General features: G+C 32.8%; 2 protein-coding genes across 2 annotated transcripts in view; one reads left to right on the top strand and one right to left on the bottom strand.

Annotated features, from left to right (window-relative positions):
• Positions 1–26,698, top strand: part of METTL9 (methyltransferase like 9) — a 61,508-nt gene extending 34,810 nt beyond the window's left edge. Inside the window, exons 4-5 of the mRNA XM_044679002.1 lie at positions 5,729–5,913; positions 26,002–26,698. Of these exons, the coding sequence (XP_044534937.1) occupies positions 5,729–5,913; positions 26,002–26,204 (388 nt within the window). The 3' untranslated portion in view covers positions 26,205–26,698. The remainder of the gene's footprint in view (positions 1–5,728; positions 5,914–26,001) is intronic.
• Positions 16,363–24,849, bottom strand: IGSF6 (immunoglobulin superfamily member 6). The gene is made up of 6 exons (XM_044657448.1): positions 24,732–24,849; positions 23,011–23,373; positions 20,024–20,130; positions 19,099–19,152; positions 18,658–18,735; positions 16,363–16,634 (listed from the first exon to the last, which is right to left on the bottom strand). Exons 1-6 carry the CDS (start codon positions 24,808–24,810, stop codon positions 16,584–16,586), a joined length of 732 nt encoding a protein of 243 aa, XP_044513383.1. The 5' UTR covers positions 24,811–24,849; the 3' UTR covers positions 16,363–16,583.
• Positions 26,699–27,303: the final 605 nt, after the last annotated feature.

Genomic DNA, 27,303 nt, shown 5'->3' with positions numbered 1-27,303 from the left:
CCTTGAGCCCTTGTCTTAATTTTCGCCACAATGATTCACCAGAGGGTTTGAATAGGTAACAAGGGGATTTATTAATACCAGGGTCAGTCAGAAGGGGAGGAGGTTCAGGGTTTTCTAACTGCTGCTAGGGAGAGGGGTGAGGGTAGGGGATGGGTTGCGGAGAGGTTTAGACAGAGAGAGTCCGGCTCTCCCAGTCAGGAAGATTTGACTGCCTTTTAAATAAAGTCTTTATCAAATCATTAAAACTAGGGGTAATTTATTTGAGGATACTCTACTAGCCTATAGAAACTAAACCCACAATGTCTAATCACCAAGCCCTCCCTTCCACCAGGATCCAAAGGAAAATCAGGGAAGGGGAGGGATGGAGATGGGAGATCAGAGAGAGGTCCAGAGAAATGAGGCAGGTCCAAATTTCCCCAAGACAAAATAAGCACAGGCCAAGGCCGAAGCAGTTAGGCCAAAGCCAACAGGTTAAGCCAAAGCAAAAGCTTCCAGCCACAGCGAAAGCCAGAAAGCAAAAGCCCTGTCAGTTGGAACTTCACCTCTATTTATAGCTTTAAGTTCTAACTGACTTTCTGAAGATTCTAAGATGTTTAACTGACTTTTTGTGACCATTAGAAATTACAGAAGCAAAAAGTTTCTGTTAGCCACCTTGCATTACAATGAGTGAATGAATCAAAATATGAATTAATGAAAGAAAATAGACAGTTTGAATAGTTAAAATTTTTAGATGGGTACATAATCATATAACCTCAGGTCTTTATCATTACTTGGAATCTTGGAGGGAGCCTAATTAGACAGAGAGCCTGGGTGTGAATCTGTTATGTTTGAATGTTCTCAAAAGAATGGAGGTGTGGGAGAGAAAAATGAACTGGGAGAGGGAGGAAAGGAAAAGAAGAATTGGGGATATAAATAAGGTTTCCAAGGAGGAGTTTTTACAAACGGGAGAATGGCAGTGAAGTTGGCAATTCTTGAAACTCACTCTTGCCTAAGTGGTTAAATGAGGGAAGATTATATATTCACACATAGGCGAGTACATAAATACCTTTTATCCATCAGAGGAATAGAAGAGAAATGGAATAAGGGAAAGAGAGTGAATAAGAGAGAATACAAATTAAGGGAGGTAGTACTCTGAATCAAAACAGACTCTTAAAGAAGGAAACAAAGGGGGAAAAAAGAGACTCAAAAGCATAAGAGAATAGAATGGAGGGAAATAAGTAGCAATCATAATTGTGAATGTGACTGGGCTGAACTCAGTCAGAAAATGGAAGAGAACAGACTAAATTAGAAACCAGAATTCAATAATATGTTTAAAGAAACACCTTTGAAACAGAATAATATATAGAGAGTTGAAATAAAGGGCTGGCACAGATTTTTCATTTGAAGTAAAAAACACAGATGTAGCAGTCATGATCTCAGATAAAACAACCAAAATTAAACCTAATTAAAAAAGATAAACAGAGAGACTTCAATTTTCATATTGATACCAAATATATATGCACAACATGACAGGTATCCAATTTTCTTAAAGGAAAAGTAAAATGAGTTACAGGAAGAAATAGATAGTAAAAGGATAATGGTGGCCAACCTTAATTTGCCACTCAGACTTAGATAAATCCAACCATAAAATGAGAAGTTAAGATGAAGAGCATTTTAGAAAAGTTAGATATGATAGACCACTGGAGAATATTAAATTGAAACAAAAACAAACTTATTTTAACTGAAGATGCCTTCATAAAATCAAACATGTATTAGGGCAAAAAAACCTCACAGAAACATGCAGGAAAACAGAAACAGTAAATACCTCTTTTTTTTTTTTTTACCATAATGCAATAAAAATTGTATTTAATAAAGAGCCTTTGAAGCAAAGATTAAAAATTAATTATAAAGTACTTAATCTGAAAGAACAGGTGATTCAAAGAACAAATCACAGAAATAACCTGTAATTTCATTACTACCGCTCCCCTTCTCATTATTATGATAAATTATCCAACCAAGTAGCATAAAGAAAAAGTAATCATTGACTCTTCTTTCTTTCCTTGTCTTCAAAGCGCTGGGCATGACTTCATACCCAAATAGAGATTTCAGTGACAACTAAAGCAAATTAATAATTAATTAAATCAGATTTAGTTAGCATTTGCTAAGCCATAGCATAAAGACATTTTTTGTTTTGAAGCATTTAAAAATTTTTTTTGCAAATTCTGGTTACACATGTTCCTGAACTTTAAGTATAATTAGAATTTTTGATCAATCTGGAAAATGTAACATTGATGGATACTTCTTTTTGATTCTTATTCCCAGGCTGGAAGTACAGTGGCTACTCCCAGGCCTGACCTCACTGCTGATTGTCACTGAAGGCTGTGACCTGTTCCATTTCAGACGTAGGCCAATTTACCTCTCCTTAGGCATACTAGTAGGCCTCCCCGGCCCCTAGTTGGGGGCTCACAATATTGGTGCTCAACATAGTACAAACAACCTACCTGCTTTACCCTTATGTTGTTGGTCCTCTTTGAAATCAAAGGGCAAACAGCAATAAGAAAGCATTATTTTTTTATTTTTTTCTCCACTCAAAATGAATTTGGTTAAGGAAAATGCTTAGTTTTACAGTATACATTTTTTGATTCTTTGAAGGTGTTAGATTATCATTTATATCCAAATATGGAGACCCAAATAAATTATTTTTGTTGTTTTTTAAAAATAAGAATTCTGGGTGACATTTTATAAAGTGGAACAATAGTTAGAAAGTAGCAAAGTAATTATTTTGAATTGTAGCAAAACTTGATTAGCTTTTTTGGAAGGACTGAAATCATAATATTTCTGGTGTTGAAGGAAGGAGGATGAGGTTTGGTGATAGGTAGTAAAACAGATTGACTAGGTAAATAAGTAGGTTCCAAGAAACCATTAAAAAGAACATAGATTGCTTTGATTTAAAAAAATCTCATAAAATTTATGATTTCCTATAGATTTGATTATTTGGTATTATTGGTTTTGCTTTATTCAGCTTTCAGGAAATTTAATTTTGAATAATATGCTTGACTAGGAAAATTATCCAGGAGACTTAAATTGATTTAATTATTTTATTTAAAATTTGTAGATCTCATTGCAAGCCTTAAGGGAGGTGTTCAAGAAATTCCAAGACAGCAAATAGCTTTTTAAAAAAATACAGAATTTGCCAGAAAGGGACACTAAGTTTAGTTGTTGATAGAGGGGCTAATATTCATAAACATGAAATACAAATATTTTTAAAACTTATATTTTGTTGTTGAGAAATCATGTGCCCTCTTACTCTACTGTTTTTTCCCCCTAACTATACTTAAAGATGATACTAAAATTAGTTTATATTCTTTTGAGTGTTGCCCATCAGGCCAGTAGTTATGAGTATTCTATATTCTAGCACGTGTGCCATAAGAATTGTGGCTGCCAGGTAGGGGCTAATATTCTCTCCAGATAATTTGAAAAGTAGATTGTTCATAAATAATAGTCAAGGACTGCATGTAATTTTTGACAGCAGATAGTGTGCATCTTCAGGAGAAATGTGAGAATTGTTGGGGTAGGGTATGATTTTTAGACTTAGTATTTCATCCATGTACAGAACTCTATATGGGGGAAGCTCTTTTAATGCAGATTAGTAACTAAAAGAAGAAGCCAACTAAAATTATTTTAATCCAATAAGTGTACGTAGGATTGGTATCTTTTTTAAACTAAAACAGATAAAACTGTGGTTAAGTGGAATCATTTTATTAATAGTTTTCCGTTTTTCTCCATCACAAATGAATTATTTAGAACTCAAGATCTGTATCCATTTTCACTCACCATAATCAGACATTCATTAAAAAGAGTTGGGTGACCATGGAGAAGTCACTTTTCCAATTTCCTAAAAATAGAAGAGCTAATAGATTTTACTAGATTGCCTGTATAAATGTTTTGGTGTCAGCATGAATAAAAGTTGAAGTTTTAATACATTTGACTCTACCATTGTCAGCTGCTACATTATATATAAATCTACAATTTTGTTTTTACTAAGAATATTAATTTTATTTTTACACTTTAAAATGTAATCAAGTCTTTTTAGCCAGAGAATTAGTGAACTATGGGAATAGGTTTTTATTTTAAATAGAAACTTGATGAAACCAATAAAAAGTTTTTTAAATTGAATTGTCTGTGCAACAGTTTGACAGTGTACTTTGTATTAATTTAATTCAGTTGTGACAAATGTAACATTAATCTATATGTGACAGAATTATCCCCAAGTCTTAGTTGGTACCACTTATTTCTAGCAAATTTGAAACTGAAATTCCAACATAGCTATATAATCAGTGTAGTTCCTGGAAATTTGATTTTTAATTTTGTAGGATTATGGGAACATAAGAGCTAAAAGGGATTTAGAGGTCATCTAATTCAATCTACTAATTTCACAGATGAGGAAACTAAGACTTGGGAAAGAAAATTACTTAATAAATGTTTGAAGACTAAATGATGATTTTTTAATAAAAAACAACTTTTATAACTGAACTTGAAAAAAATTTTCTGCATGCAAAAATGGAAAAAGAGGGTTACGTTTTTTAAACTGGGAAATCTACTAAAGCTTTGTTTTGTTTTGTTTTAAAAAGTTATTTTAAGTTTAATCTGGTAGCTTCTTCTTTAGTCATGTGTCCCTTTCTAAATTCCCTCCTGAATTCCTCTATGTACTTTAAAAAATTTTAAATGGATTTTTAAAAGCCTATATGGAAATTATTTAAATTCATTAATTTAATAGCTAATTAATTGTTAATGATTTCATTTCTTTTTCATTCTTTTTTTCCTTTCCTGAAAATATGATAAAATATCAGTGGTTAAAGATACTTAAAAGAAAAGAAATATGGTATCTGTTTAGTATCTGAAAGATTCATTCACCTGTTTCACTTATGGATATGTCTCATGTACCATTGTCGTAAGTACAGTGAAACAAAAGTAATTTCATAGGATAGCCTGAATGATAATAGTAACCAAGAAATCTTCTTATAAAAATTCATCTTTGTTGTTAGAACTGTGTTATCAAACATTTGGAAATATGTTTAACTTTATTTTATGCATTTCACGCAACAATCATAAGATAGCCTACCTATACTTTGTCTTTTTCAGTGATAACTCTTAGATGTATATGAAACAGCATCTCTCTTCTGGGAGCAAAGATTTGCTTAACAGGTTGTAGGTTGTAAATGGAAAGCATAGTCCCACATCTATCTCACCATTCTTTAGTGTACCTGGGCCCGGGAAGTGAGAAACATGCATGCATGATGTCTTTTATTATTAAATAAGTGTTTTTATAAACAAGTCTCATTGCTTTAAGTGTTGTTTAGTTGCTGCAATTGTTCAGAATTGTGTGATGCACTAGTTTCATAACCATTTTATGATCCTCTCTTCTCATGTTTATTACATATATAATGGATATAAGCCATAGACTTATTATTTATGGTTTAGGTTCTTAGTTATTTTGCACATCTTATAAAAGCCTTAATTTTGTCTGTTGCTAGAAATCATTAGAGTAGAAGAAATACTTTTATTCCTCATCATCTTTTAATTATTGATCTTATTACTTTAAATAGCAGTTATAATTAAAGTTCTCAAGTTTTGGACCTGCTTTGTTTTAAAAGGCAAAAATAAAATAATTTTAAAGTTAGATTTCATCTATTTTAAAATATTTACTTAATGAGTTTGTGTTAAGTTTATTATTTCTGGTTTTTCCCAGAGTGCTTGGCATAAATGAATGGCAGAACACAGGATTCCAGTATGATGTTATCAGCTGCTTGAATCTGCTTGATCGTTGTGATCAGCCACTGACTTTATTAAAAGATATTAGAAGTGTACTGGAGCCAACTAGGGGCAGGGTCATCCTTGCATTGGTTCTGCCCTTTCATCCATATGTGGAAAATGGTAAGCATGTTCTGACTGTGAAGTGCTAGGAAATCTTGGGATTTTAACTTTCGATATTCTACTTTCAATAAGCATTTATCATTATATTGAGTGGCCAGTCATTTGATTTTTTTAAAAAAAATCTTATTTGTATTGATATTTTTGTTTTATATTATCTTCATTTCTCAATGTATTCCTTCTCCCTCCCCTGCTTCAAAAGTTCTCTCTTAAAGGAAAAAGTAAAAAAGAAAGGATCACCAAGCTAACATATCAGCTATATCTCATAGTATAGCTAATATTTTACAGATTTCCCTATGTCTGCAAAGAGGGGAGGGAGGTGAATGAGTAGTCAGTGATTTAAAATATCATTTATTGACCCATTCTAAAAGCTTTGTCCAACATAAACTTAGTTAATATTTATTTTAGATTTTACTGAGATCTGTGAATGGACCAATACAATGGCCACACTTAATCTTAATCATCTTAAAATTATATAATTATACAGTCTTTTTCTTAACTGATGTTCAGAAAGGACCTTAGAGCTCATGTTGTTTCAACTCATTTTCTAATTCATGAGTCTTTGCTACAATTTCTATAACAAGTGGACAAGCAGCATTTGCCTAAATACTTCTAGTTGTGGGAAACTTGTGCCATTTGGGAAAACTCTTAATTGTTAGTACTGTGCAAATAAGCTGCTAGTCTACTTACTTAATCTTTAGGGGCCTAGAGTTATTTAGAGGATTGAGATACAGAATAAAACATTTATATTAAACTTCGATTGAAAATTATTCCTGTTAAAATTATATGTACCCAGTGATTGCCCTTTCTTTTGTTTTGCATTGTACATTTCTTGGCATAGACTTTTTAAAAGATTTATTTCTTTATCTTATTTTTCTCTGTGAAGGCCATTAGTGTTCTGACACGTATCATTTATTCATATAACATACTATTTTAGTTAAATAGCAATATTCTTCAGAAGCATTAATATTTCTACTGTCAAGTTAAAGTATCTATCAAAAAAAGCATTTGATTTGATATGACTATTAAGATTGTGACCTCTGGCTGCAACCTGATTAATCCCCAGTCAAATTTTCAACTATATTTGCATTTCAGTGCCTGCTAAAGGAAGTCATGATTCTAAATGAAGTGTTTCAACAGTCATTTCCTTAATTTATTGCCTAAGTCAACCTTGGGGCCAAACCCTTCACCAAATTATAAACATTTTCTCCAACTCCAGTAGTATTTGCCAATGTCATAGCAATACTATAACTGTAGAAAATGTGGCCAAAAGACCAATAATAGTACCTACTTGCAGACTGTGAATTATGTGTGACCTTTTATTACTTATTTACCTCTTCCCTGATTGACCTGCTTTGATTTTTATTTTCTAGTTTTGATCCTTCCCATTTTCATGGTTGATGACACTTATGAAATGCTAATTTAAAATTGTCTTGAATTTGAGAGTGAAATAGATAAATCTTTGATAATAGAAGGGAGGAGGACTAAGTATAAGAAAGGAACCATCAAATCTTCATCATATCACGTTCTTCTTAGTAATAGAATAATAGTAGCTTATTATCTTAAAGAAAAAAATCACTCTTCGAAGTCAAGGTGATGTTAGTATTTAATATATACTGCAGGAAAATGTAATCTAGTATGTGTTCTTAGTAAAAATGTACTTATTTGACCTTATTTTAATTATAATAGTTAATTTAATTAAACTATAGTTCCTTTTTTCTGTGTCTATACTCACTAGTTGTGCTCCAAAAGGTCTTGCCTTCCTGTGTCCTGTTGAGTAGTCACATGGTAGAACTTTAATGCTATTTCCTGGCAAACCTGTGGCATTCCAGGAAAAAGAGGCATAAGTCTAAACATGAATCTCACTTTTTTATGCTTTCTACCCTAAACATCACATAAGAAGTAGAATTAGACAAGAGTCTAATCCTATCCTATTGATTGAAAACAAACTCTTTATTATGGGCTCACTGGGTGTTGCTTTGTTGAGTGTAGGAATCTGGTATATGACATATTTTGTAAACCTGAAACTAGAACCTTTGTTGGGGTGGCTGACTTCTGGTGACTTATAAATGTTGCAAACTGTTCTGTTGCCCTCTTTTATTATCAGTTCCTTTCACTAAATCACTAATTAGATCCTGATGAAACTTTCAAAGGGCATTGAAATGCAAAGTGATGTATATTCATAAACACTATGTATATTTGAGTGAAGGAGAATAGTTTTGAATTCTTGGTTCAATTCAATTTATTTTAATGAAAAGCAATTATAGGTGAAATGTTGGGTTGTACATTGTTTTTGATATCAAAATTATTCCTTTATGGTTTAGGAGATTAAGTAGTTATCTATAGGAATCCTTTCCCAGCCCCTCTTAATTCTGCTGTTTTCCTTTAAAATTTTTTTCTTTCTTATTCTGTAGATAGCTTGTTTGTACTTTTTTGTTTGCTTATTGTCTCCTCCATTAGATTATGAGCTCCTTGAGGGCAAGGACTATCTTTTGCTTCTTTTTGTATCCCCAGCTTTTAACACAGTGCTTGGCACATAGTAGGTGCTTAATAAATGTTTATTGACTGATTCAGTGACTGAAAACATGAGGTTAAAAAACTGCTCTGTAATTCTGATGTTGGGTCAAATGGTGTAATTGAAGTAAGTGTTATTAATCCTAACAAGAATGACTTTAATTCTGAATTTCTTAGTTCTAATTTTTAGTTATTTTCTCTAAATAATTATTTTCCTCAGGAAAAAAATAGGTGAAATGAAAAAATGACATGAGCATCATATTAACTTAATGGGATCAATACTTCCTGTAATTTCCTTAACCACTTTGCTTTCATTTGCTATCTTGATCATACTTATTTTCATTTCTGTCTGCATTTTTTGTGAATGTCTTTAAATATGTCTGAAAGAACAGCAGCAAAGACTTATCAGAGTTTTAGTCCAGTTAATTAAGTGTTTGAATTCACTGGTTCAAAATCTGACCGTTTTCCATCAGATTTTTTTGAGTACAGATTAGAGAAGCTGTCATCTAACGGTGGAAATAGTTATGGGAATCAGAATTTTAGAGCTATGAGGGTCCTTAGAGGTTAGTTAGTCATTTAACAGGAAATAGGTGGAATTCCTTGTTCAGAGTCACATGGAGGAACTCGCTGAACTTTAAGGGTCTTTACTTCCAGGTCAGTGCTTTTTCCTTTATATTTTATGCAGGCTCCTTGAGAGTGAAGACTATTTGATTATATTTGATTTTTGTGTTTATTTCTTCTGTTGACCCCAGGGCATTACACACAGGAGTCACTTAATAAATGCATATTGATTGATTGATAACACATTTCCTGTCTTGTTTCCAATGTGTTGGGCATTGTGCTTTGCTGGGAAAATAGAGGCAAAGATGACATAGCCTTGGGATACCCTGAGACTATTTCATTTTTTCCCTCTGTTTTCATGTACATAAACATATAAACATATGCAGAACTTATACAAAATAAATCAGAGGAGATTTTTATGAAGGAGAGGAAGGGGATTAGGAAAGACTTTACAGATACAAGGCAATAGTTTAGTGGAGTCCTGAAGGAAAAATAAGTGGTAAGGCTTAGCAGGGATTGCATTTCAGGCAAGGGACAGAGCAAAGAAGGTTAAGAGACAGGAAGTGGAACATCTCTAGTGGAGAGAACAATAAGAAGAGCAGTTTAGCTGCACTGAAGAGGAAAGGTAATAATGTATGAGTCTGGAAAGTAGCTTAGGACCAGGGTGTGAAAGACTTTAAATGTCAAACAGGGACTTATATTTAAAAGATCTTAGAGCTGGTGGGGAGCCACAGAAGTTTATAAGTAAGTATTTGAAATTATTAGACCTGTGCTTAAAGAAAATCACTTTGGAAGTCTATATGAAAGATGGGTTGGAGATGGAGGAGAGATCAAAGGCAGAGGGACAAATTAGGGCCATCTTTACCAGGAGGCTTCAGTGTTTGTTTTTGCTGGGGAAAATACTTCCAAAACTTGCCAGTTAAAAACATAGTTATGGGATAGTTAGGTGGCTCAGTGGATAGAGAACCAGACATGGAGTCTGTAGGACCTGTGTTCAAATCTGACCTCAGATACTTCCTAGTTGTGTGACCCTGTACAAGTCACTTAATCCCAATTGCCTAGGTTTTACTGGTCAATTCTAAGACCCAAGGTAAGGACTTTAAAAAAATTTGATAGCTGGGAATTCTTATATTCTAAATCAAGCACCATTTTATTGTAGGAACTTGTATTCTAATCAACATGTCTCAAGAGCAATAATTTCAAATCTCCCTGTTAATAAAGTTAGAAATTTTAATAAATGACTTCTAGAAAGGTATGTAGTAAAAAATGAACTTGACTTCTGTTTCTGTTCAGTGAGCTTGTGCTTTGTTAACAAGTCTTATTTAACTTTTGTTTAAATAAATTCAAGCTATTGATACTGTAGTTCTTTCATGTTTTTTTTTCTCCCACATTCCCAAGTATAGATTTCTACCAGACTTCAAAATATTTTTAAGTTGCACAGTGCAGGATATCAGTTTGCAAATAACTAAGAGGAAAAACTAACAGTTCAAAAGAAATATTTAAAATACATAAGCAGCTTTTAGTTATCCCATTTTAAATGAGTGCGATTCTTGAAAGGTTTTGTGTTTCTTAAAGATTTTTTTACAAGCTAAAATAACTTTCACAGGAAAAATCTTATAGTTTATTACTGAAATGCTAAGGAATACAATAAATATTTTTCTTCTCTTGAACACTTTTGGGATGTTTAAAAATACAAATATTAGAAAGGATCATCATTTTCTGCTGATATGATGCAATGGTGACACCTAGAGTTGAAAGAGTTCAGTCACAGGTTTTTTTGTTCCAAGATGAACTTTCCAGAATCTCTGTGGTCCATTAGTTTATTCATGATTTTTTTGGGGTGGGGTTGGTTTTAAATGAATATTCTCTTATAACAATGACCATTATGGAAGTATGTTTTGCATGATCATACATGTATAACCCAGATCAAATTGCTTAACGTCTCCTAATGAAGGGAAAGTAGGGAGACAAATAGTGTTTTTTAATTTTGGGAAATGTATGTTGAAAATTATTATTACATGTAATTGGGAAAATGAAATATCTTTGAATTTTAAAAAGATAATGATATTGGAAAATAGGGACACTAATACACTGTTGGTGGAGTTGTGAGTGAACACTGATCCAACCATTTTGATGAATAACTTGGAACTAAGTAAAGGGTCTGCAACCTAAAGTGATCAAATGAAAAAGGAAAAAAAAATACACACACACACACACACACACACACATATATATGTATATAACTGTTCAAATAGAGACAGCATTAGAATGTGTCTCTTTAGTCTCTGTCAATAAGCTGATGGAAGTGATATATGGTAGCTTGGTAGATGAATAAACACTATACTATTACCCCATTATTGTATTATGGAAAATAATTGGTTTAACTCCTTTTTAAACAATTTATTTGTTTATTCAATTACATGTAGAAACTATTTTTGACAATTGTTTTCTGACATTTTAGGATTCAGATCTTCTCCCTCCATTTCCCACCCCACCCCTGAGGCAGTAAATAGTCTGATATGGGTTATACCAGTACTTTCATGCAATGCATATTTCCATATTACTCATGACATGATAGAAGACACATTTCACAAATACAGTAAAAATCTCGTGAAAGAAGCAAAGTAGAAGATGGCATGCTTTGATCTACTCTCAGACTCCAACAGTTCCTTCTTTAGCTGTGGATAGGATTTTTCATTGTGAGTCCCTTGTGGTTAACTTAGAAACTTGTTTTCCTGGTAATGGTGTAGTCCTTTTACAATTGATCATTGCCTAATTTTTCCCTTGCAATATACATTATTCCCCTGGTTCCGCTCACTTCAAATTGCATCAGTTCTTAAAAGTCTTTCCAGGTTTTTCAGAACTCATCCTATTCATCATTTCTTATGACACAATAGTATTCCATCACAACCATATAACACAACTTGTTCATCCATCCAAGTGATGGACAACCCCTCAGTTTCTAATTCTTTGCCACTACAAAAAGAACTACTGAAAATATTTTGGTATAGCTAGGTACTTTTACCTTATCTCTGATCTCTTTGGGCTACAGATCCAGTAGTGGTATTCCTGGATCAAAGGGTATTCATAGTTTTGTGGTCCTTTGAGCCTATTCCACATTCCTCATCAGAATGGTTGTATTAGTTTACAATTCCACCAACAGTGTATTAGTTTACCAATTTTCCCACATCCCCTCCAACATTTATCATTTTCTTTTCTAGTCACGTTAGCCAATCTGATAGGGGTGAGGTGGTAGCTCAAAGTTGTTTTAATTTGCATTTCTCTAATTGGTAGTGATTTGGAACATTTTTTCATATGATTACAGATAGTTTTAATTTCTTCCTCTGAACTGCCTGTTTATATCCTTTGACTATTTTTCAATTGGGGAATGCTTTGTATACTTATAAATTTGACTCAGTTCTCTATATATTTTGAGAAATAAGGCCTTTGTCAGAGATACTTGTTATACATTTTTTTCCCAAAGTTGTTCTTTCCCTTCAAATCTTGGTTGTATTAGTGTTATTTGTATAAACTTTTAAAAACTTAATGTAATCAAAATCATCAATTTCATTTTTCATAATGTTCTCTATGGGTTTTTCACATGTGTGGGATATGTTAAAGTATGTGTATAATTGATACTTTTTTGCAATATGCACTTCATTAAGTTAAACCTTGATGCTTAAGACCTTGTTTATTTTTGCCTTAAATAAAACATAACACCAAAATACTTGCAAGAAAGTCTCTAAGTGATGTGTATATTTTTATATGTAGATGGAAAAATGACTTTAGTTCTGGCTCAGGGGAGTCCTTAAAAATCATATTGTGGGAAATTGTGGGAAAGACAGTTGAGCCTATGATTTCTTTTCTTTTAATTTTTTTTTAATTTTCCAGTTAAGTTTCTTTCCTTTTGTTAAAAATTATTTCCTCAATTACATGAAAAAAGCAATTTTTAACCTTCATTTTTAAAAGTTTGAGCCAAAATCTTACCCTCCCTTTTTTCCTTCCCTCTTCCCTCCCTGAGCAAGCAATCTGATGCAGACTTTACATATATAATAGTATAACACATCTCTATATTAGTCCTTTTGTAAAAAAGAACTTTAACAAACAAAAGAAAAGTAAAGGAATAAAGTGAAATATAGTATGTCTCATTTTGCATTTATATTCCATCATTCTTTCTCTGGAGGCAGATGGCATTTTTTATGAGTCCTCGAGGATTGTTTTGAATCATTGTATTGCTAAGCAGCCAAGCTATTTACAAATATTGATCATACAGTATTGCTGTTACAGTGTACAATATTCTCCTGGTTCTGCTCACTTAACTTTGTATTAGATCATGTAGGTCTTTCCAGGTTTTTCTGAAATCATTTTTCTCATCATTTCTTATAACAGTAACATTCCATTTCAATCATATATTATAGATTGTTCAATCATTCCCCAATTGATAGAGATCCCCTCAGTTTCCAATCTTTGCTGCCACAAAGTGTTGCTATAAATATTTTTTTTACAAACAGGTCCTTTTCTCTTTAAAAAATCTCTTTGGTAAAAAGGAAAACTACGTGTACAAAAATATTTATAGCTGTGCCCTTTGTGGTGGCAAAAAATTGGAAAATGAGGGGATGCCCTTCGATTGGAGAATGGCTGAACAAATTGTGGTATCTGTTGCTGATGGAATACTATTGTGCTGAAAAGAATAATAAACTAGAGGAACTCCATGTGAATTGGAACAACCTCCAGGAATTGATGCAGAGTAAAAGGAGCAGAACCAGTAAAATGTTGTACACAGAGACTGACACACAGTGGCACAATCGAATGTAATGGACTTCTCTACTAGCAGCAATGCAATGATCCAGGACAATTCTGAGGGACTTATGAGAAAGAACACTATCCACATCGTTGTGATTGGACACATAAACTAAGAGGAAGGCACGAGAATTGATGCATAAGAAGCCCCTTTAAAAGAGAGCTCAATGAGTTCAGCTAGGTTCTTCTGGTTTGTGACCAGGACTTGGAGGAGCTCTGGAGCTGGGACCCTGAGAACTTGGTGAGACTGTTCTTAAATATTTCCTTTGGAATTCCATGTGGTGAGTGTAAAGACTGAATCTTCCTGAACTTCTCTTAAAGAACTTCCCTTTCTGTGACTGAAGCTTTTGCTTTATTCGCTTCCAGGGCCCTTCAGGCCTCCAACCATCTGACTTTCCAGCCTTGGACTCAAAGCCCAATCTCCCTCTTCTGAGGTTAATTAGATCTGCCTGGGATAAACTAGGGGATTGGAGCAATTTACCTAGTGTGTTAGGTTACTTATCCTACCTTATCCTTTCTCTAATTTTCTTACTTTCTCTCTTTTCATTTGTAAATAAACTTCCATAAAGGTCAATTTGACTTGAGGTTATTCTTTAATTGGGGACTGATAATTATTCAATTCCCTGTTGACCAAACTTTTTAATATTCACCCAATCAAAATCCCTTTTTACCCCTTGCAACAGCCAGAGAAAAAACTGGGAGTAGAAACACAGAAGAAAAACATTCCCTTGATCATGTGGTTCAATGGGCATATGATTGGGGATGTAGACTCTAAATCAGTGATTCCCAAAGTGGGCACTACTGCCCCCTGGTGGGTGCTGCAGTGATCCAGGGGGGCCCATGATGGCCACAAGTGCATTTATCTTTCCTATTAATTGCTATTAAAATTTAAAAAAAAAAATTTCCAGGGGGTTAAGTAATATTTTTTCTGGAAAGGGGGCGGTAGGCCAAAAAAGTTTGGGAATCACTGCTCTAAATGATCACTCTATTGCAAGTATTAATAATATGGAAATGGGTCTTGATCAATGATACATGTAAAATCCAGTTGACTTGCTTGTTGGCTTCAGGAGGGTGGAGGGAGGAGGGGAGGGAAAGAATATGAATCATGTAACCATGGAAAAAGATTCTAAATCTAAAAAAAAATAATAATAAATTTTTGAGAAAAAGAAAAAATCTCTTTGGGATATAGACCTAGTAAATGATATTGCTGAATCAAAGGGTATGCACAGTTTTAAAGCTCTTTGGGCATACTTCCAAATTGCTCCCCTAAATGGTTGGATCAATTGACAACTTCACCAACAGTGTTTTAGTGTCTAAATTTTCCCACATCCCCTCCAAAATTTATTTTTCCCCTTTTCTGCTCTATTAGCCAATCTGATAGGTGTAAAGAGTACTTCAGAGTTGTATTAATTTGCATTTATCAAATTTTGAGCAATGTAGAGCATTTTTTTCCATGTGGATGATATATAAGGCTTTATTTCTTCCGTTGAAACATGCTTGTTAATATTCTTTGACTATTTATCAATTGGAAAATGATTTAGTTCCTTATAAATTTGACTCAATTCTCTAGATATTTGAGAAATGGGGCCTTTATCAGAGATACATGCTGTAAAAAAAAATTTCCCCAGCTCTTTCTTTTTTTTTTTTTAATCTTGGTTGTATGGATTTTGTTTGTGCAAAACCTTTTTAGTTTAATATAAATAAAACTATTCATTTTACATTCTGTATGCTTTCTAACTCTTGTTTGGTCATAAATTCTTTCCTTATCCACAGATTTGACAGATAGACTATTCTTTGCTCCTCTAATTTGCTAATGGTAGTACCCTTTATGATTAAATCATGCATCCATTTTGACCTTATCTTAGTATAGGTTGTGAGATATTGGTTTATACCCAGTCTCTTCCATACCTTTTTCCAATTTCCCCAGCAGTTTTTGTTAAATAGTGATTTCTTGTCCTAAAAGCTTGGATTCATGGGCATTTGCTACTATGTATTGTGTAGCTATTTAATTCCACTGATTTATTGCTCTATCTCTTAGATAGTACCAGATTATTTTGATGATTACAGCTTTGTAATCCAGTTTGAGATCTGGTACTCCTATTATCCTATGATTTCATTGATATAGGGAAAGCAAATTAGCAACTTTCCTATAACTTATAGTCCTGGAAAGTTGCCCGAGGCACATTTAAGTTAGAGTCAGTTCATATATATATGTATCAAAGTTACTACTAGAACTTGGACCTTCTTAACTCAGAGACACACTTACCTGGCAGAAAGATGCCCTGTTTCTTTTTGGCACAATGTAGTTACTACTTTGAAACCAGACCCCTTCCACTCCATAAAAATGTAGGACTCTGCCATATGTAATATTTATTGTTTAGTCAATTGCCCATTTATAACATTGTCTGACAAAATTAACTTGACTCTATGTTATATTATTTCACCTAGTATTTCATTTTCTTAAAACTTACTTAGGTAGAATGCTACTGATATACAGGAAATATAGTTTTTAATGCACTCAAAAAATTAACCTCTTCAAATTTTCTATAAACAAATTCATGATAGAAAATAGCCTTTTTTATTTATTTTTCACTATTTAAATAGTTACAATTTTCTTCTTCAAAGTATATTTAAATACTAAGACGTCTTTTTTGAATTTTACTTTGGTTGGTTTGTAAGTATTTCTAAATCTCTAATCACTGTAGGTTCTTACTGCATATATAGCTTCTAGCATAAAATTTCCAGTGGCTTCATTGAAAAACTAGTGCTTTAAAAAGTAAGAGAGTCCTCTATGATCTTTAAAAGTTGGAATGTGCTCTTCTATTTTCATAGATGATGTCATCTTTCTCCTAAAGAAAAATAAGTTACATTTAAATTGTTTTGATCATTTACCATTGTCAAGAAATGTCTAAATATTCTTAATACTGGGAAATAACAATCATTCCAATAGCTCTAGAGAGGTACAAAAGGGAAAATATGATTTTTCCATTAAATAGAATGAGAGATGAAAGCAGAAACATTGTTTTAGGTCTCTTTGTCAGACTAGAATATCAAAAATCCGTTTTTTCTAGTTGTATGCTACCTTCTCCTTTTCTTAAAAATGTAATCTTTAGGGGGCAGCAGAGTAGTATAGTGGATTGAGAGCCAGGTCTAGAGACAGGAGGTCCTAGGCTCAAATCTGGCCTCAGACATTTCATTTCCTAGCTGTGTGAGCCCTGGCAAGTCACTTAACCCCTATTGCCTAGCCCTTACCACTCTTCTGCCTTGGAACTGGTTCCAAGGCAGAAAGTAAGGGTTTAATCTTTAATGAGATTATGAAAAGACATTACTGATTGTACTTGTTTTACCTTTGAGCTTTGGAGTACCTTCATTTCTACTATTCAAAATTACTCAATAGTTTACTATATATTAATAAATTAATGTATAATAAACATTAATAGTATGACAGTCTCTAATGTTTTAAAGTGATTGTTTTTCCACTACATCTCAATATAACATTTGGTGATGTGATAGACAGGGGAACCAGTAAAAATGGATTAGATGAATGTATTAGTTGTCATTTAAAGTAAAATATTATTACTGGTGTTTTAAAGTTATAAAGTACCAAACTCCCATTCATAATTATTACATGCTATTCACATAGAAAGATTAGCTCTGGATATCTGTTCTATCAGTTTTAAAGTTGCACCTTATTTGAAAGTCCTGCTTCTGTACTGTTCTAAGAATTTTTAGAATTTATATGGATTTAGGACTTATGTAGCTGCAATTACACATTTAGAAAATGGATTTTTTTTAAGAAATAATTTGATTTTTCATCCCCTTGATTAAAAAACTACTAATTTCTCTTTCCTTGTGTGAATTTAACATTGTCTTACTAACAGGAATTTTTGTTTCCTATTTTACATATATGCTCTTCTGGAACCTATGAATTCTTCCCTTCTGGTTCTAACAGTTCATTTCTTTAGCCCATGAAAGGAGTCATTTCATTGTACCTCAGTTTCCTTTTTGGAAATAAAGCAGAAATCAGTATAACTACTAGCAAGTACCTCCTCCTTGCTTTTGCTTTCATGAATTCATTTTATCTCTTTAAGTGTTGGTCCACTGAGAATTTATTATTTAAAAGGAACCTACATCAAAAGTTTCATATGACAAGCCTTGTTCTGTCATATTCTCTTTGGTTTATGGTTAAAAAGGTCTTTCAACATCTGAATTTTTGTTTTCTAATTTGAGGCTTATTGAAGCAAAATTCTTTCCCCTATGAGGGGCCAATTTTTGAAAGAATACCCTTTGCAATTATTAACCCAAAAGGTTATTTAAAAAAGGAAACTTTTAGCCTTCTTCATATGTTTCTTTCTACTTAGTCCTTGCAGAAGAGGACAGTTTAAGTGTACCAACTCATATGGGACTTATGTGAAAATGAATCCTAGGTTGTTTGAGGTGGTAGGTATTAACACAGACCTTTCCATATACTACATTTGGAAATAAGTAATTATCTTTCATTGATTAAGTGAATATTTATTGAACACTTATTCTGTACAATGCATTGTTTAGAGTGATGTAGGGAATATAAAAAATAAGACATAATCCTATCTCTTTGTGGAGTTTCCAGTCTAATGTACAAAATGTCTATGTCTGTTGAAAAGATTGCCTGTATCCAATGGTCTTATATTTATCTATAAACTATATTTATAATAAAGTTCCATAATATTTATTATTCTTTACAATATTACGTAGTATTTGAGAAAGTCAACTAATTTCTTTGAGAATCCTATTTTAGTCATTTTTAAAAGAAAGCAGAGCTATTTACTATGTGCTTCCAATATGAGTTTTTATGAAATAAGACATTGCAAATTTGTGATAGAGAATACTTACTTGTTGTTTTGTTTCCACATATCTCTTGTGATATAATTCTTGTGCAATTTCCTGAAAAATATGTCGAGCACTCCTCTTCTATTAAAAAGGGTGAGAAAATTATTTTCTCTTTTGTGGCTTAAATTAGGACAGAGAAGGGATAGTTACCCTATATTACCAATACTTCCCCCTCTCCCTAAGAACTTGACTTTATTGTGTGCTTTTTATAAATGCATCAAATGAAAGTTACAGCTGAATAATGTAAAATTAAATGACATTTTGTGGATAAAAGAGGGAGTACTGAATTGTCTGATCTTTTGTTTCTAGTGACAGAAATGATTTGTGATAAGGCATTTTGGGGAGATCTAATTACTATTTTAAAATATATTGGATTTGAACTTATTCTTTATAGATAGTCACACTTTTTTATATATTGTATAAACATTAATGTATGTTCTCTACCTTTGGTGGTGCTTCATCAGTTCCTGTTTTCCTTGGCATTTTCAATTTTAACTGCTAAAGAAAGGTAAATATTTTTAAGAACATTTTTATGTATTTTAAAGAATTATGGGAGTTAACCTATTGCTCTAGCACATAGGTTCTGAACCAGAGGTCCGTAAACTTTTCAAAACAATTTTTGATAACTATTTCAGTATAATTAAGTTCCCTTGTAATCTTACTTATTTTATGCATTTAAAAACATTTTGATAAGAAGGGGGTAGTCTACAGATTTTACTAGATTACCAAAGGTTTCCATAACACAGAAAGGGTTAATAACCCTTGCCCTAGTATAAGGTCCAAGTTTTTCCTTAACATTCAACATAATATTTAGTTAATAAAACAAAAATAGTGTTCATATCATTTTCTGAAATGTACACAAATATTTTAAAATCATTAATAAAACAAATTGAACTCTGGTCAGTTTGACATTAATGGGAAGATTTGTACCACTAGAAAGTGAAATGAATACAAATGAAATATGCTATCCTATGTACTTTGGTCTTTTTAATCATTTCAAGTTAGCTTCTAATTTTTTCAATAACATTGTATCTGTTAATAAGTCTTTTACTAAGACATGTTTTCTATCTGTGTACTTCACTTAGAACTATGAAGTTATGCAATTTTTTCAAGAATGGATCATATATAGATTTTTAGGAGGTGCTCTGAGATGGAGAAAAAAAGATTTTATAAATATATTCCAGTTAATAATGTTTTCAATAATGCAAAAATCTGCCTCTTCCTATGTAGCAGTATATATTCTCCATGCAGCACTGCCTCAGGGTTCAAAATTTAGAATTGTTTGTGATACAACTCTTGAAGGATGGGAATTATTTCCTTATTTGACAATATTAACATGTAAAAGGAAACCAAAGGAAGTTTGTCTTACTTTGAAGATGACTATGAAGATCATACTTAGAGCAGCAATATAGATGGATAGCAGAGATAAGAGGGCTATCAGAAGATTCTGTACTTCATGGCTGAGCAATCTAGTCCCTTTATTAATAACAAAAATAGCTGTAATAACTGTTGAAAAGATTTTTTATAAAACTATTACAGGTCTTTTGCCCCAGTGGACACCCAAATATAGATAGTTTATCATCTCCTTAATCTGTTTGACTTGAAATTATGTTTGCCTGAAGAATTCAGAATTTCCAAAGGTTAGTTAAATCATTCATTACAATGATTTTAAAAATCAGTGTTATACAAAGGATAACTTAAGACAAAATGAACATTTCAGGACAATTTAAAAATTAGTATTTAAAACTAGTTTGATTTATTATTCATAAGTGACATAAAAATAACATTTATAAGGCTTTGCACTTTTTATAAAGCACATTCTGCACAACAAACCTGAGAAGTAGATAGTCCAAAATAACTTATCATCCCTATTTTGTAGGAAATTGAGACTCAGAGAGCTTACATGACTTTTCTATAATTACCAGTATTAGTAAGTGGCAGATCTGGAACTTGACTCACAAAGTCTAAAACTCTTTCTATGATAGTCAGTGAGGCATTCAACCTTCTACCTTGGTTTTACCTTTGTTAACATGTCTTTTAAATAACACTTAAAAGAATTTGGGACTTTTCCTATACTTCTACCTATACAGATAGATCAGACCCCTTGGTAGAGTTTAAAAATTTGTCACCAAAGTTTTATTAATAAAATAAAAACAGTTTTGTCAAATAAGAATATTAACATGTCAAATGAGGATGTTGACCCATTATTATGTTTGTAGCATCAAAGATTTCAAATTCTCATTTCTCTTCTTCAAAAAGTAACTCCTTTTTAAAATGAGGCATCAACTTATTTCTTTTCTCAGTGAACAGTATATTAAATATTTTAATATTTAATTATTTTTAAATAATTTAATAACAATATTGTTAAGTTTAATTATTTAATAACACTATTTAATATTCAAATATTAAATATATCCAAATGATAGCAATCTATAGCAGAGGATTAAAAACAAGAAGTTAGAGATTTTAGACTCTCTCTGGACATGACTTTAAAGACTAGAACTTAAGGGTAACTCAGTGGATAAAGAGCAGGCCTAGAGACAGAAGGTCCTGGGTTCAAATTTGGCCTCAGACACTTCCTAGCTCTGTGACCCATGGCAAGTCACTTAACACTCCCTGCCCCTTGCCTAGCCCTTACCACTCTTCTGCCTTAGAACTGATATACAATAATGATTCTCATATAGAAGGTAGGAGTTTAAAAAAGAAAAAAAAAGACTGGGACCTCACAAAATGTACCAGCTACTCTTTTTACTGAAATTCTGACAGTAATAATCTAGCCTCTTTTACATACTGTATTTCCTCCTTCCAAGGGAAAGGGTCCCTAATAAACAAAAGAAGTAGGCTAGATCAATGATAGAAGTTTTAAAAATAAAAATCTGAATTTAAGGTTTTTTGAGATACCCACAAATGATGTGAATCAGCACTGACCAGGTAAAGCAGCAGAAGTAGAAAAGCCCCCATTTCTGTTTTCCAAGAAATTCTTTTGTCTACTTGTGATTTAATGCTCTTATCTCTTTAAAAGCTTGTTCTCTTGTTAACAGGTTAGTTAGTACACAGAAAATTTAGTGTACAATGGACAGTGAAGCTCAGAAGCTTCTAAATTGATTTTACTTTTTCCCTCTTATGTGTGATTTAAATAGTCCTTCAAATGACTAGGACAGTGATGGTGAGCCTTTTAGAGATTGTGTGTCCCCCCCCCCCCCAACCTTGTGCCATGTGTCCATGTGCTGTGCCCCACCCCTTACCCCAGACAGGAGAGGGAGCACTCCTTTTGGGCTGTTGGGCAGAGGGGTGGGTGAAATGACGTTTGTGGAGATGGGGAGGAGAGTGACCCAAGTTCTCCACTTCCTTCCCAGCTCTGCTGCATGTGAAGCGCTCCCTTTGAGCTGCTGGGCAGAGGGGTGAATGAAAGTGAATGAGTTTCCCTTTTTATTTAATGTTGTATATTATAAGGTTCAAGACCCACCTTCTTTGCCTTATTTGTTGTCTGGAGACTTGGATTTTCAATCTCATCTAGTAGGTCTCATAGGTCTGACCAAGCTTGAAAGACTTCTAAAACCAGTGAAATAATAGACTATGTCTCTTGCCCAAAGTTCAACCTAAGTTGAGGAAGGTTGTCACCACTTTGATCATGGGGTAATGAATTTGTCAGCTCTAGCAAAAGTCATTTGCTAAGTTATAGTAGGGTTTTAATCCAGATCAGTAGAGGAAGTACTCACATGGATAGAATTACAAATCCATAAAGTATTAAAGCATTTTGTTGTTACTATCAATAGTGATAACTCCCATTTATACAGTGCGTAAAGGTTTGCCAAATGTTTTTTACACAACAATTCAATAAGGTTAATAGAGAAAATAGTAAGAATTATCCTCCTTTTATGGATAAGAAAATTGAGTCTTAAGAGGTTCAATGACTTGATCTATGATTACACAACTAAAAAAAACCTAGGGCAGGATTTTTGAACCTAAATCTCCTGACTCCCAAGTCCTTCCCTCTTTCCATTGATATCTTACTTATTTTGACATGTAATAATCACCATAATTTGACTTAGTGGTAGAAGGATTTGGTCAGCTTATTGAATAAAATTTAAACATTTACTTATATAAGTGAGATTTAATTACCAGAGAAAGAGGTGGGGGAAATAAGAGAGGAGGAAGAAAGACATGGGGATCATGAATGGGTAATAGTTCAAAGATGACTAGCATTATTCTTGGTCCATATATTGATAGTTATTAGCAGTAAGTCCTAAATAATTCCCATCCAAAAAACAAACAAATAAATAAATGATTTCCATTAATTTTTAGATGTTATAGTGGGTATTCTGCTGTTTTGAAATAAAGTAAATGATGACCTACCTCTCACCACCAGTATTGTTCCTGGCCCTGTTTGCTTAGATCTTGGTTCATCTGATTCTGAAAATGCTATTCCACAGAAGTAAATTGCACTGTCATTTAAAGTTACTGTGTTTAGGGTGAGAGAAGCTTGATTTTGGGTCAGTGATTCAGTTATCGTAAATTTGCCGGCCTTGTCTAGGCATTGATCTGGACACAACTTCGCAGGTTGGTGGTGAGCATTTTGGCGAAACCATAGGACTTTAGGGTCCGATTTAGGGCAGTTGATAACAGAAAAATCACATTGTATAGTAATTGTTTCACAAGTGTAGTCAACTTCTAGAAGGGAAGGCTGTTGTATATAAACAGTACATGTTTGGATAGCACCTATTGAAAAGAAATTGGTGAGAAAATTTAGTTTTATTTTTTTCCCCTGTCTTATTGATATTTCTGATTTCTCTTTTGGATTTGAGAGACCTCCAGATTCTATTTATAATGACATTTTTTTCTTAATTTTCCCAGCCATAGTCAAAAATACCTTTAACCTATGTAATTTAACAGCTGACATTTACATAGTGCTTTATAAATCACTTCAATGCTACAACAGCTTTGAAGCAGATAGAGCATTTATCTCCATTTTATTGTTGAAGAAACTGAGACCAGTTTAGTTTAGTATACTGGTAGCAAGTCTGAGATTAGAACTCTGTGCATTTTCTCCCTCTTACCTATTCATCTACCTATTCTCCCCCACATTTCTTTTTCCTCTCAATAAAATAGCAGATGGTACAAAAGAAACACTTTACAACTCTGGAATTTAAGGGGACTGCTTCCTTTTACTTAAGATTTCCTATTATATCGTTAAACATGGTTACTTTTTTATGTTAAGCAATACATTTACAAAAAGGGAAGTTTGGATAAACAGTTACATCACAATTTGCTCACATGAAAGTTCTCCAAAAAGTTACGTAGAAGTATATAACATTTTAAAAAATTAAAATTATTAAATTAAAATTAAAATTTAGATTTAAATTAGCTCTTTAATTGCTAATTTAAGTTTTTAAAGGACACTTGTCTAAAGCAAAATTCTGTGGCAAATATTTCCTTCCTATTTTGTTAAAAAAACAAAACTCACATCTGTTCACAAAGGTAGAGGGGGGGGAAATTACTTTCAAAAATGAGATTGAGAAAAAAATTATTTAAAAGTAGTTTTCCCTTCTTTGATTTGTGAGCTGATTGGAGATTTCACCTATTAGAAATGGGTTTTCTACATTGTGGAAAAGTCGCTATAAAATGGATTACATTTACATTAGGGGATAATTTTAAATCACAAGCCTCCTTTCGAATTGAAAATATTTGATTTACCTAATTTCATTTTATACAACTCTAAGGAATACATCTTTGAGCAAAGATTTACTGAATTCTTGCTGAGTATAAAGCAAAACAAAAGCTTGATTAATGGCTACATTGTGGTTACTACAAATTAAATTATTAAAAATATACTTCTGGTTCCTTGCTTTGTTAAAAATTCCTATTTAACTTTTAGAGAAAGGAATTTTTAAAAGTAAATAGAAAACTCAGTCATTTTTAACTTTATCTCTCTAGTGAATTAGTATTGCTATTCTTTAGACAATTCCCATTATGATGTGCATTTTAAAATTAACATGCTAGAGCTTAAAATTTAAAACCTAAATACATCAGAAGAAAAAGAAAGTGATTCAATTACAGCAGGAAAAAAAAAAGCTTACCAGTATACAATAGAATCAGGTTGAATTCCAGAGTGATAATAGTGATAACTCTATTTGGGGTTGTCATCTTGTTATACATATATTCAAAAATGAATTGGAACTTTTTTTTGAAAGGAGTGGCCAGGGAGAGGAACTATAACTAGGAACTATAATCAGGAACTTTAAAAAATTACATCAGCTTTTTTCACAGCCACAGAATTTCACCCTTCAGGATAGAAATTTTAATGCATAATTTATTTCCAGGTGTTGAATAATTGATGATTTTGAATTTTGGTGATAATCACTTTTCCTTTGTTAAGGAATTTTGACTTAGTTTTAATTAAATATGAAAGATAGTCAAGTATTCATCATATATTCAGCAATGTAGCAGACTTGGTTAGTGGTAGTGGAATGTAGAAGATTGCGTATGGCATAGTCACTTTTGAGGGGATTGAGCTAGATGACTTCTGATGTAATTTCCAGCTCAAAATCTTTGATCTTTTGCTTAGAGTGTAGTTGGTGAGACAAATACTGTATGTTTTAGACTATATGTGTAAAAGAATTACTGTCATGTAATTGGGTCATATAAGTGATCCATCCCAGTATTATTTTCCTACAGGAAATAAAGGGATGTTTTGATAATTAATGGTAGTTGTCTTCTTCTAGGATACTATCCTCAAAGATTAAAAATAAGCTTTAGCCTTCCTTTAGTAATAATTAATAATTCCTAGATTTTTAAACCTTTTCCAAGTCCATTTTTACTTTTACCCTGATAATCTATGGTAATTAGTTCTATGAGATTGCTACATATGATGGAAAGTAGTACTTTTTATTTATGTTAAAACTAACTTCTATATTTCATAGTCTTTTTTGTCATTTGTATTTGCAGATTTGGTGACCAAGTTCCTGTTGCTGTTGACTATAATATAGTAAACTGGTTAAACTGAAAGAACATCGTATATGCAAGAGAGACAGAGAGAGGGACAGAGAGAAAGACAGAGACAGTTTTGGAAATGAATAAAGTGTAGTAAAAGGTAGTAGAGCAGCAATAAAATAATAAGTGGAGCACGGGAAAGGGTCAGATGTTTCTGCTTATATGGCTATAGGCAAGTCCTTTACAAGGCCCAGAGTGTGCTTATCTATAAAATGAGGATTTGAACTGAGTGTCCTCAGAACCCTTTCAGCTCCAGTGCTACAATGCTAAGAACCCAGAATCTCAAGGAACTACTACTTTAAAAGAAATGAGATCTAGTCAAGAATTTAACTTTTTATTTCCATTTTGTTTCAGTAGGAGGCAAATGGGACAAGCCCTCTGAAATTTTGGAAATTAAAGGACAGAACTGGGAAGAACAAGTGAACAGTCTGCCTGAAGTTTTCAGAAAAGCTGGTTTTGTGATTGAAGCTTTCACCAGGCTGCCATACTTATGTGAAGGTGACATGTATAATGACTACTATGTATTAGATGATGCTGTCTTCGTTCTCAAGCCAGTTTAAACATGAAGTTAAAAAGTCTCCAGAGTCAAACCCAAGAAGCAGCCTCTAGAAGAGGTGTTTGATTTAATGATGATATAAAGGGAGGGAGTTTGGGGATTGCCATTCTAAATATCATGTAAGAATTTTAAGACCAAAATACTAATGTATTTCTTTGTAGTATGTTTAAAAGGACAGTCGTGTTTTTTTTAAAAGACTTCATTTGAGAATAATTTTTACCAGTTCTTAACTTTAACAGTGCAGTCCATAATCCAACTGTGACAATAGATATTTTTTATACTTAACTGCCATAGGGACTCGTCTCCAGACAAAGCAATAGTCACAATTACATACAACCAGTGTATGGATTGTTCTTAGTCAAGTGAAGACTGGCAATAAAGCTGTTCATTCAGTTCCAAACATTGTTTATAGTGTTGCAACTGATATTCTTCCATGTTAAGAATTTACTTTCTCTCTGTCATTCTTCAGAAAATGTTTTTAATCATGCTAATAAACCTTTTTTTGAGATTACCTTGATGTCGTGTTTGAATTTGATTGAAGTTTAGTCAGAATCCAGAAAACCATTTGTTAATGACATCTTCCTTTACTTTGGCTCCAGGATGAGCTGAATGGTTTGTTCATGAAAGACACGATGCATCTTCAATGGTAGACTCGCTTTTGAGTTAGTCATAGGTCAGACTGGTTATATCTTGGTGGGAAGGCCTTGGATTCCTTCAGGGAAGAGAGAATTAACCAATACCTCCCCTCTCCCATGAGACAGGATATTCCCTTTGACTTGTTAGAAGGGTGGAATCAGACTGAAATGCTGAGGGTAGTGCAACTATTTAAAACAAAATTTAAAAAAAGAAAACACAATAAGCACTATGTTCCACTGGATCACTGTATAAAGGATAAGGGTCTAAAAAATTCATCTCTGGTCAAGTTCATTATGACAAAGAATAAGAAGACGAGTAACACTTAATTGAAACTATCAGACTTTTTCTGATGGAAGGATCATTGTTGAAAAACCAAAACCAGGTTTATTTCTGGTCATATGAAAATTTAAGTTCACAATTTCAAAGATAACTTAATTCTTTCTTAAACAATGTCTTTCACTTAGGAT

Source organism: Gracilinanus agilis, chromosome 1 (genome assembly GCF_016433145.1).
Source record: "Gracilinanus agilis isolate LMUSP501 chromosome 1, AgileGrace, whole genome shotgun sequence".
Classification (NCBI taxonomy): Eukaryota; Metazoa; Chordata; class Mammalia; order Didelphimorphia; family Didelphidae; genus Gracilinanus; species Gracilinanus agilis.
This window is presented reverse-complemented; position numbering and strand designations above follow the sequence as displayed.